Consider the following 12453-nt stretch of genomic DNA (forward strand, 5'->3'; position numbering starts at 1 on the left):
AAAAAAACATGGTTCCAGTTTTTGCTGAGGATGCATTTAATACTTTTTTAGGAAAATTACAGTGCCTGAGCTGATCTGTGATATAAACCAAGATGTTAGATGAAGTGCTTCTTTTGAAGATATACAAACAAGACCCCCCAGCAACAGGGAGAGCTGAATTCTGCTGCACTGCATGATATTAAAAGGGCCATGCATTTCCTTTTAGTGGTGGTTGATGAAAAGAGCCCCCAAACTATAAAATGTGAAATAGGCTTTATTTATGGGCAACTAGCTTTTGACCACTGTGGAACTTCCAGTCAGTGTATGGGCTTACTATTTTTTCCTTTTCTTTTTTTTTTGAGATGGAATCTTACTCTGTTGCCCAGGCTGGAGTGCAGTGGCGCTATCTTGGCTCATTGCAACCTCCGCCTCCCGGGTTCGAGCGATACTCCTGCCTGAGTAGCTGGGATTACAGGTGCATACCACTATGCCCGGCTACTTTTTTTCTATTTTTAGTAGACAGGGTTTCACCATGTTGGTCCAACTGGTTTCGAACTCCTGACCTCAGGCAATCCACCGGCCTCAGCCTCCCAAAATGCTGGGATTATAGGCATGAGCTTTCGTGCCCAGCTGACCTTCCTTTCTTTCCTTTTTTTTTTTTTAAAGAGACAGGGTCTTTTTTTTTTTCTTTTTTTTTAAAGAGACAGGGTCTCACTATGTTGCTCAGGCTGGAGTGCAGTGGCTAGCCACAGGCATGATCATAGCTTTCTGCAGCCTCGAAATCCTGGGCTCAAGTGATACTCTGGCCTCAGCCTCTTGGGCAGCTGGGATTACAGGTGTGCATCTATGCTTCTGGCCCAGGGTCTTAATTTTGTGCCCCATTCTTTGTTTTAAAGTATAAATACATTTTTAAAAAGTCCTGTTCTGCTGACAAAGTACATTCTATTGACTTTCAAATGAATAAGAAAGAAAATAAGGACAAAATAATGCCAAAAACACAACTCCAAATCATGTTGCTTTATTTAAAATGATGAACAAGTTTCACCCAAGTGAAAGTTAAAAATACCAACCCAATGACAGATCCACAGGCATTTCATGGCAGACTCCATGGCTAGACGGACACAGGACAGTGTTCTGACAACTCCAGGAGGCACGAGTACGCAGAAGACAGTCCCAGTTCTTCTGTAGCATCCGGTCACCTTGGAGAAAGCTGGCCAGGGCTAGCTCTCCTTCCAGGAGGTTCACTGGGGCTTAGATGAATTTCTTTTTTTTTTTTTTTAAAGACAGAGTCTTGCTCTGGAGTGCAGTGGTGTGATCTCAGCTCACTGCAACCTCTGCCTCCCAGGTTCAAGTGATTCTCCTGCCTCAGCCGACCGAGTAGCTGGGACTACAGGCACATGCCACCATGCCTGGCTAATTTTTGTATTTTTAGTAGAGACAGGGTTTCCCCCATGTTGGCCTGGCTGGTCTTGAACTCCTGACCTCAAGTGATCCACCTGCCATGGCCTCCCAGAGTGCTGGGATTACAGGGGCGAGCTACTGCACCTGACCAAAATTTCTAAACTAACAATGAAAGTTGAGAGCCACCACCTGGGGGCACAAGTTCATCTAGTTTTGCTGTATAGGGTGTCACATCTTGACACAAGCTAGTGGGAGGGGAGTGTGGAAGAAGCCGCCAGACTCCACTTCAAATCTACCAGCAGTATCAGTACACGCATCAAAAACAAGTTACTTGTGGAAATACTAAAGACAATCTAAAGAACCTACAGCTGGGGCATCCTGCCTACCTCCTACACAGCATTTTTTACATTTACTGCAAAAATTTTGTTCCATCCTATACTCGTTTAAAGTCCTAAATCCAAGGCTGAGTCTCTAATAAGTTTGTAAAGCACTTGCACCAGCAACTTTTCCACAGATCCTTAGTTTTGCTACTTCATGAAGAAGCCGTTACTACCTTAAGTATACAGCGGTGTTAATTACGCTCTTTCATGTAGAGCCGGTACACCTGCATTTGAGAAGGTCTGCACTTCCTTCTACCTGCCCTCACCAGCGGCCTTGTGAACAGCTGCACATTCACTGTCCATTAAGCTTGTCAGGGACCTGGGCTTGTCACCACATCTCCAGCACCTCAAGAGCAGTGCCTGGCCCTCAAACATCTATTGAACGCTTGAATTATTAAGACATGGACAGCTGCAAGAAGACAGCAAAATGTGAATAATGTTCCTCTTTTCAGTGGCTCACCCCTCAAGGATGTCACCCTAAACATCCCAGTACCACTAACTGCAGAGGCACGTACATGTGTACAGCATGGATTCTTCCAGCTGATGGTGAAGCCTCATCCCCAAAGACCCAGGGTCCTCCTGATGTTCTCAGTCCCCAACTCATGTCTCTCCCACCCTGGTCCTTCCATCAGAAGTTAATAGTCCAAGATCCCTTCTTCTAGGACCCAGCTCTTTGGTTTTAAGATCTGCTGTCACCTTGGAGAATCATCCCTGAAAATAATCTGACATTCTCTCCTTCACTTTACTGTTGTTGGCACCATTCAATGGAGTAACTCATGCCAGATGGGAAGAAGAGTTAACTTCTGAACAAGTGGTCTCCGGGTACCCACTCTTCCTACTCTACCCTGGCCACCTGCCACCACGCCACTCCTTTCTCACACACGGTTTCCCCACCTTGCCTCTGCTGTGCTTACATAACAGAGAGCCTGGCTAGCCCACAGTGACAGTAAGCAGGGTTGGGGGTGGGGCTGCTGAGTTCCTGGCCTGGCAGGAATAAACAAAGCATGTCCCAGGAGCACATAATCTGTACTATCCAGACACCGTACTATCCAGAGCTGACTTGGGCCTATCAGGTATGTTATTCCCCTCATTTCTGGAATACTGTTACCAAACAGGAATCACCTTTAGCATCTGGAGAAGGAAAACCGGGTGGCTAATCTTTATTTTCTAGATTATTTTTTTGAGAGATGGGATCTCACCATGTTGCCCAGACTGGTCTTGAACTCCTGGACTCAAGCGATCCCCCTGCCTCAGCTTCCCAAAGTGTTGGAATTACAGGCGTGAGCCACTGTACCTGGCCTGGGTGGCTAATTTTTAAAATTCAAAATTTCTGCTCTACTATCCAGACCACTGGCAACGTGTCCTACCACGCCCCCTGGTGGCAAAGAGCCTTTTTGGGCATTTTTTTAATTTTAAACTGAAGTTTAGAGGAGTGGTTGATAGAAAATTGAGAGGAAAGTAAGGAAAAAGGGCAAATGTGGCAGCACATTAAATGTGGAGCAATACTGGGAAAAAGAAAAAAGCTTTTTGTAGATGGCAAGAAAAGTCTTTTTAAAAAGCAGGAGGAGCAACACCACTCAGATACTACTATGAAGAGATTATACATTCAGAGTTTGACTTTATACCCAAACACATCCTGTGCCCACCACGGAACCAAGGGAGCTGTGGGCGTGAGGGTAAGGCAGGAGAGCAGCCCCCATGGCAGGCAGGCAGCACAGTTCTACCTACCCAGCCACATACTGGGTTTGGCATTTTAGGATGCAAAAAATTGAACTAAGACAAAAATAGAGAACGAGCCTCCTAAAGCCACATGACCCAATGTCCGGAAATGACAGTCTGTTAGTAACAGTGGGCAGAGACCTGTATTTTCCTGGTTACACCTGTTTCTAGTGGCTATTTTGAGAGGCAACAGCACACAATTCTACCGCATCCACACACAGCCTCCCTGCCTGTGAACACTGCAGTGAGAGCTCCTTCCCACCTGCCTGCCAATGCCTCCAGCGCTCCAGCCCAGGCAGTGCTTCCAAGTGGGCCCCATGGCCTTGACAACCCCTCTTATTTTTTATTTAAGTTTAGTTGAATTTAGGGACAAATTAAGGCAAGCAGGTGAATCAAGAGGGCAAGAGATGGCATCTGCTGGTCAATCCCCAAAAAGTCATCCAGTTACTTAGAAGTATCAACAGACCGCAAAGACTAGAGCTGCCATCTCTGAATTTACTCCCCATGTGTAACACAAGTCACCCACTTAACGTCTGTAGGTCAAACAAATGAGGAACGCCAATGTCAGAGTACCTTGCAAAGTGAGCGCTTCTTAGGGATCGCATGGTGGGGAAGAATGGAGCCTATTCATACTTTAAGTTCTGTGGTAAGAGCACACTGCACACCGTTCCCACTCTATGCAAACAAAAATCCCAATGCATCACCCCCCTCAAAAAAATACACTACACAAAAACACCCCTGAAATTTCAGTCTCTATGATGATGGAGAAAAAGATAAGGAATCCTAAGACAGACTGAGCAGTGGGTGATGGTGCTGGGTCACTGCCACTGAATGCATCTGTGGGCTGATGGTGACATACTGGAAGGAGGGCGGACTCCAAGTCCTTCCGACACATAATTGGCTCACACACAAAGTCCACTCACCACTCTCAGTGTCTCTGTGGTACACAGCTGGCTCTGTGGAAGCTCCTTACCAACATCCGTGAGTAACAGACACAACAAGACGTTACAAGGATCACACCCCGCCAGCCTTGTGGTTGCCCGGCTCGGTTTTCAATGAGATGGCACAGAACCTTCTTACCCAACATCCCATTAGCTTCAATGTTTCACTGAGCTGGCCGAGCTGTTAAACTTCTTGATAATCTATCCTTAGGAAGCAGTAAAAACAGCATTTGACTGAAGATAGGAGCTTGGACCAGGGAAGGAATATCCAAATTCAAAGAAGACAGAGGAGAAGGTAGGAGTAGAAGACGTGAGAACTGAGTTGGGTGGCTGCCAAAAGCTTACGCTGAAGCCACCTCAGGGAGAGTCTCTTTATCTGCTCAGGGGTGAGCCCGGCCTCCACAAGTGTCCCTAATCCTGCCAAGGAAAGTACAACTGCCTGTAATCAGCACGTAGACAGCATGCTGGGTGCAAAGCTGGAAGGCAATGTTAAAAGCAGGACCCCCGGGACCCCACGTGAAAGTCATGGCAGGGCTTTCTACAGAGTTTTCCTACAAATTACAAAGTCACAGATCAAGTGCAGATATAAATCTATAATAATAGAAACAATATAAAAAGGCAAAAAGAGTCTAAGTATGGCTGTGAAAGGACATCAAGGGTTAAGAAATGCACATTCTAGTTTGATATATTCACTTGAGTAAGTCACTTGAATTTCCCCATTGAATTTCAGCTAACCCACAGAGAATGGAGAATACACGATAGGACGGACTGTGGGTCCTGCACTTCCCCAATGCATTTAAGAAAGACGCAGCTGCTGGGAGAGAGAACGTAATAGGAATGTCACCTTCAGCAGTCAAGGGCTTCAGACATTCAAAATCCTGTGAACGTCAGTATTAAAACATATATATATATATATATATATTTTTTAAAGACAGGGTATCACTATATTCTCCAAGTTGGTCTTGAACTCCTGAGCTCAAGCGATCCTCCTGCCTTGGCCTCCCAAAGTGCTGGGATTACAGGCTTGAGCTACCATGCCCAGCTTCAACTTCAGTATTTTACTATCTTCCAACAATCTCTCTTAACACTTCAACCAGCACATCAAAGACCTGTAGCATTTAAAGACCGCAGACAAATGCAGAGAGTGAACAAATTTCATTATGAGCCTGTTACATGCCCAGGGGCTTGCAAATAGATGTTTAAGTTTTAACTTATTTAGATCCAATCTTATACTTGGAGATGTGATTAAGTTTTTATAAAAGCTGTGTGAGGTGGCTCATGCTTGTAATAATCCTACTGCTCTGGGAGGCTGAGGTGGGGGGATCACTTGAGGCAAGGAATTCAAGACCAACCTGGGCAACACAGAGAGACTTCGTCACTACTAAAAATAATAATAAAAATTAGCTGGCCGGGCACGGTGGCTCACATCTGTAATCCTAGGACTTTGGGAGGCTGAGGTGGGTGGATCACAAGGTCAGAAGTTTGAGACTAGCCTGGCCAATATGGTGAAACTCTGCCTCTACTAAAAATGAAAAAAAAATTAGCTGGGCGTGGTGGCACATGCCTGTAATCCCAGCTACTCGGGAGGCTGAGGCAGGAGAATTGCTTGAACCTGGGAGGTGGAAGTTGCAGTGAGCCGAGATCGCATCACCGCACTCCAGCCTGGACGACAGAGCGAGACTCTGTCTCAAAATAAATAAATAAATAAATTAGCTGGGTGTGGTGGGGTAAATCTATAGTCAGCTACTTGGGAGGCTGAGGCAAGAGGATCGCTTGAGCCTGGAAGGTTGAGGCTGCAGTGAGCCATGGTCATGCCACTGCACTCCAGCATGGGCAACAGAGCAAGACCCTGTCTCAAAAAAAAAAAAAAGAAAGATTTGATAAATCAGAGTTCTCTGCTGTTGTCTGATTTGGCTGAGCACTCAAACAGCAATGGCAAACTAAGAGAAAAAGCAAGAGGCCATGCCTCAGGTTCTGCAGAAGATGCCGGGTGACTTTTCCAATGGCTCTCCCTTCACTGCTGGGACGACGACTCCACAGTCAAGGAGGCGCAGCAGCAGTCACTGCTTTCCCCCAAGACCATCAAGAGAAGAGCAATAAGGGAATGCTCTGGTATTCTCAAAGGAAAACATTTCCAAGATAGAAAATGGATTCAATTTTTATTAAATAAAGGGTTTTTTTGGCACCATTCACATTCTCTTGCCTTTCTGAGTAAAACAAGCCGCGTTTATCTGCATCGGTAGCAGAGGGAAAGCTACTGGAGCAAACGCGAAGTGAATGGGTTCCCGTGCCGAGGGCGTCCTCATTCTCGGGCTCTGTCAGGCCTCCCCTTGTCTGCAGGACTGGACAGGCCGCCCTCCCCAGGCCCTGCCCTTGCCGCGAGCGTGTCCTTCCATACAGACAATAGCCTTGCTGGGTCACCTGGAGGAGCTGCGCTCTTTGCTGACACAGTCGTCCTGGGAGGTGGTGTCCCCGTTTCCCACCATGCTGCACATCCTCCTCTTCTTCCTGCGGTGCACTGTCCCATCGCCCTCGGATCCAGACTCGCACTGGACACAGGAGGAGAGAAAACAAGGAGTCAACCTGGACGCAACCCACTTCTTCATTCAACAAACCTCTGACCTCGGGGGACAGCACAGATACTGGTCACTTTCTCCCAGATGCAAAGCAGTCATTATGAGAGCTCCACAATGCAGCCTTCATAAGCCACCTCCTTGGATGTTCCTGGCTCCCTACGAATTTCAAACTTCCCTCAGAGGCCAAGTATCCCTCCACTGTTCTCTTAACGGTGCAGTTATTTGTCTGAATACGATACCCATTGTAAAAATCTTGTAGTCAGAATTCTGAAAGTGCATTATGAGATTTCACTCTACCAACAGAGCTTGATGCATGAAAGGAAGTAGGTACAGCACTGAACATTCCCAGAGCCCGTTTCCCGCCTGACGAAAAGACTCAATCAATAGACTGTGTGAAAAAACAGAATTTTTTTTTTTTTTGAGACAAAGTCTCACTTTGTTGCCCAGGCTGGAGTGCAGTGGTGTGATCTTGGTTCACTGTAGCCTTCACCTCCTGGGTTCGAGCGATTCTCCCGCCTCAGCTTCCTGAGTAGCTGGGATTATAGGTGTGCACCACCATGCCCAACTAATTTTTGTATTTTTAGTAGACATGGGATTTCATCATGTTGGCCAGGCTGGTCTTGAACTCCTGATCTCAAGTAATCTACCCACTTTGGCCTCCCAAAATGCTGGGATAACAGGCGTGAGTCACCGCGCCAGGCTGAGAGAGAAATGTCACCTGTTCGAGGTGCAGGGCCCTCTCACCTAGTATTACTGTCAGCTTCAAGTTTAAGGTCACTGGATTTGCTGAATTTCTAGGCTCACAATTCACCATCCATGGGGGAAATTCTTCATATGAGCTCTGAGGTCAGAAGGATGAGTTTGAAATCTGACACTGCTACTTCATTCATCTTAAGCCATTTACTTCACTAAATCCCCAAACACCCGATACCTCGAGGCTGTTTTAACAGTTCTTAGCTGGGCATGGTGGCTCACGCCTGTAATCCCAGCACTTTGGGAGGCTGAGGCGGATAGATCACCTGAGGTTGGGAGTTTGAGCCCGGCCTGGCCAACATAGTGAAACCCTACTAAAGTATATAGAGTTTATAGTCTCCACTAAAAATACAAAAAATAAGGTGGGTGTGGTGGCACGTGCCTGTAATCCCAGCTACCAGGGAGGCTGAGGCAGGAGAATCACTTGAACTTGGGAGGCAGAGGTTGCAATGAGCCGAGATCGCGCCATTGCACTCCAGCCTGGGCAACAAGAGCGAAACTCAGTCTCAAAACAAACAAACAAACAATTCATGCACATGTGCGAAGCTGTAAAATGGGCAAGATACACCACTCAGCTGGAATGGTGACAACTGTAACCCTTAGAACAAGGTGGAAAAACTTCCATATCCTTTTCCTGGATAGGAGGAGGAAGAGTCACACCTGGTTGTGATTGAGTGACATGAGCCTTGGAGGCTCCAGGAGCCAGCCAGCGAGCGAGCAAGGCCTCACCTCTGAGTCGGAGTCTGACGAACTGGAGCTGGAGGAGCTGGAAGAGTCGCTGGAGCTGTCGGAGGCTATCCCTGTGGACTCCTGAAGGTCAACCGAGTCTGCCAGGACTGCCAACTCGGGGTGCTCTTGCTTCAAGATCCTGAGAAGCAAGAAGTGTTGTTCTCAGTGCACTGACAGCCATACCCACTCACAAACAGTCACTCAGAGTTGAGGCCTGTGTCTCTCAGAAACACCTGGGAATGCCAGGTGCGTCCATTCAGAATGGGTACTGTATAATGGTGAGGACAAAACCCCAGGCTGGGAACAAGTTTTTCTTGTGCCCAAGTTTTTCTGCAAGGAAAACTATGCTAACTACACACAATATACTACCACCTGCACAAATGAGCCAGCCATGCCACCAACACATGAGGCACAATTTTCCTTTAGTCTTAGTTTTATTCCCTTGGGAGAAAAAGTTCCTCTTCCTAGTTTTATTTCCTGAACCTTTCCCAGCTGATTTTTAAAAAATCTTTCCTTTCCACAGCACGGCACATAATGATCAGAGTTGCATTGGTTAGATTCTATTTCTAAGAGCAGAAACAATTAGATTTGTAAGAAATATGAGGTGTCAAATAACAGAGATGGTCCCCCCTCACTGGGATCGTAAAACTGAACTGAAGAGCAGCAGCCCTCCCCTTCAGAAACCTTGTCTGGCATCCACTGTAACCAGTGACAAAAGGCCTGTTGTATGATAAGGCCTGCGGTGTGACCAGATCGCAGCACGCAGTGGCCTATGGGGCGGGGTAAGTGGGCCTCAGATGCCCAAGAGTCCAGGGAGAACAGAAGCCACCACCCTTACTGGCCCTCTCAGCAGGGAGGCTGAGCACAGAACAAGCCAGAATCCCTCTCTTACCCCGAGAGCTGGTCCCTCCAGGTCAGGGTTGGGACACAGTGGCACGGGGTGGCTGTGGGTGGCTTGCACTGCCGCTGCCCGTGCTGTATCTGTTCTGTGGATAAACAGAGGAGCTAAGTCTCCAGGGCAGTCACCTCACTCACAAGAATTGAAGATATTAAGTTCAAATGGGAAAAATGCTTCTGGGTAAGAAAAATAAACCCAAATAAAACCCAAATAAAATTAGCTAGCGCTAGCTTTGAAAAACAAAAAACAAAACAAAATGAGAAACAATCCCAATTATGACGTTTTGACTGACTGGCTTGGATTCAACATGCAGAGTCTCACCCTGCCACCTCGAGGCTGGCAAACACCCTGAGGACTCGCCCTGACCTTGGCCCCTCTCTCCTCTTACCCAGAGGATTGGCAGCCTCAGCTTTGCCCAGGCCTGTCTGCGATGCGCAGCAGTGGACTCGCCATTTTATCTCTGGGGTTGAAATTGAAACCAAGCAGAAATAACAACAAAATGACTCTCACCTATACCATTTCCTTGATAACTTTGGTCTCCCTCTTACCGTCTTGTGCCATACCACAGGGAAGTTGGTGCTGCTGGCAAAGTTTTGGGTGATGGCTATAGTAGTGTCGAGATTGAGGACAACATGCCACCACCCTCCTGAAATCCAACAAATAAGAACAGTTAAGCAAGGTTTGATCCTATCTAATTATTGTGTAACACACACACCAGAAATTGGGAACTCCTATCCATAAGGGAGAGCCTACAGAGACATGATACAGGGTAGTAAATGTTCCTTCTGATCCAGGGATTGCAAACAACTTGTTAGTGTAAATCAAGTTGTATTGGAGCACAGCCATGCCCATCTGGTGACGGCTTGTCTAGGGCTGCTTTCCAGCTACAAGGGCAGAGGTGAGTAGTTGTGACAGTCTGGGTCACCTAAAATATTGACTCCCTGGCCCTTTATACAAAAAGTTTGTTCACTCCTGTTAATCCAAAGCTGTGACCAAAAGTGCAAAAGCATAAAGTTCTTCAGCTTCTAGGAAGAGGACACCTACTTTAAATACGTTCACTTTCCTTCACTTACCAAAGTGCAGTTGTCTGGTGTGGGATTTCCTGACTCAACCCAGACAGTGCTATACTGCATCAAAAACCCAATTTAGGCTGGGCTTGGTGGTTCACACGTATAATCCCAGCACTTTGGGAGGCTGAGGCAGGAGACTTGCTTGTACCAAGGTGGCCAGCCTGGGTAACAGTGAGACCTCCAACTCAATTTACAGAATTAAACCCTGGCTGGGGGTGGTGGCTCACACCTGTAATCCTAGCACTTTGGGAGGCTGAGGTGGGTGGATTGCCTGAGCTCAAGAGTTCAAGACCAGCCTGGGCAACATGATGAAACCCCATCTCTACCAAAATACAAAAAATTAGCTTGGCGTGGAGGCACGCGCCTATATTCCCAGCTACTTGGGAGGCTGAGACAAGAGAATCGCTTGAACCTGTCAGGCGGAGGTTGCAGTGAGCCGAGATTGTGTCACTGCACTCCAGCCTGGGTGACAGAGCGAGACTCCATCTCAAAAAAAAAAAAAGGAATTAAACCCCAATTTACAGAACCACAAACAAGCTGCTACCCATATACAAAGACAATAGGTGACTACTGCAGATAAAGTTGTATCTTTACATACAACTTGTTTTTTGAGACAGAGTTTTGCTCTGTCACCCAGGCTGGAGTGCAGTGGCACGATCTGAGCTCACTGCAGCTTCCGCTTCCTGGGTTCAAGTGATTCTCCTGCCTCAGCCTCCTGAGTAGCTGGGATTAACCAGGCGCCCGCCACCACGCCTGGTCAATTTTTGTATTATTAGTAGAGACAGGGTTTCACCATGTCGGCCAGGCTGGTCTTAAACTCCTGACCTCAAGTGATTCACCCACTTCGGCCTCTCAAAGTGCTGATATTATAGGCGTGAGCCACCGCAACTGGCCTACATAGTTTATCAAGAGTTTTACAGCCGTGTAAAATGTGAACGAGAGCTCCCAAAGTATGTGACGCTATAGATACATTACTGTCAGAGGTAAGTACCAATTCATTTACCAGGCAGCATCCAAAGGATTTTTTGGACTCACTCTCTAACAGTTCTGCTCCAAAATGACAAAATATTGAAATCAAAGAATGTACTTTCTTCCAGTTCATCTATACCTGGTACAAAGACAGTCTCTCCTGGTTTTTGTAAGATTTCCAGGGGTTTGAATTCAGGTGGCCAGGTTGGAAGCTGTGTCCGGGGATAAATAACATTAAACCAGGTAATGGCTTCGTCTTGCTGGTTCCCTCCTTCCTCTCGGGTCACCTTGATGAGTTCCCTGGGAGTGCTAGTAGGAAACAGGCACCAGCGCTTGTGGCCCTGAACTAATGCATTCCAGGCACTGGTTCCCAGAGGGTCGATGTGAATCCCAGTTCCAGAGCGTGGTGGCCCCATCACAAACCACCTACAGAATGGAAATATCCAAGATGTGAAGTGTAATTTAGTTACACACATACCACACAAAACAGTAAGTTTTCAGTTTTTCTTTTTTTTTGAGAGAGTCTTGCTCTATCACCCAGGCTGGAATGCACTGGTGTGATCTTGGCTGACAGCAACCTCTGCTTCCCCAGGTTCATGCCATTCTCCTGCCTTTGCCTCCTGAGTAGCTGGGATTACAGGCGCATGCCACCATGCCCGGCTAATTTTTGTATTTTAGTAGAGGCAGGGTTTCACCATGTTGGTCAGGCTGGTCTTGAACTCCTGGTCTCAAGTGATCAACCACCTAGGGATCCCAAAGTGCTGGAATAACAGGGTTGAGCCACGGCACCTGGCCAGGTTTTAATTTTGTGATATATCATATCACCTTTAGTTCAGAGATGATATAAATTCTGGTACACAGAAACACTAAGTGCATTTTTCATGGACTGATTCCTAACAAAATAAGAAAAATCAGCTGGGGCGGTAGCTCACGCCTATAATCCCAACACTTTGGGAGGCCGAGGCCGGTACATCACCTGAGGTCAGGAGTTCGAGACCAGCCTGACCAATATGGTGAAACCCCATCTCTACTAAAAAT

At 46.9% G+C, this 12453-nt stretch overlaps 1 protein-coding gene across 1 annotated transcript in view; it reads right to left on the bottom strand.

Moving 5' to 3' along the window:
* Positions 1 to 977: 977 nt before the first annotated feature.
* Positions 978 to 12453, bottom strand: part of JMJD6 (jumonji domain containing 6) — a 13889-nt gene continuing 2413 nt past the window's right edge. The window contains exons 3-7 of the mRNA XM_011951747.1: positions 11555 to 11841; positions 9887 to 10022; positions 8479 to 8617; positions 6842 to 6969; positions 978 to 4837 (exon numbers count right to left, since the gene is read on the bottom strand). Of these exons, the coding sequence (XP_011807137.1) occupies positions 4801 to 4837; positions 6842 to 6969; positions 8479 to 8617; positions 9887 to 10022; positions 11555 to 11841 (727 nt within the window). The 3' untranslated portion in view covers positions 978 to 4800. The remainder of the gene's footprint in view (positions 4838 to 6841; positions 6970 to 8478; positions 8618 to 9886; positions 10023 to 11554; positions 11842 to 12453) is intronic.

This window comes from Colobus angolensis, unplaced genomic scaffold (assembly GCF_000951035.1).
Source record: "Colobus angolensis palliatus isolate OR3802 unplaced genomic scaffold, Cang.pa_1.0 Scaffold1, whole genome shotgun sequence".
Taxonomy (NCBI): domain Eukaryota; kingdom Metazoa; phylum Chordata; class Mammalia; order Primates; family Cercopithecidae; genus Colobus; species Colobus angolensis.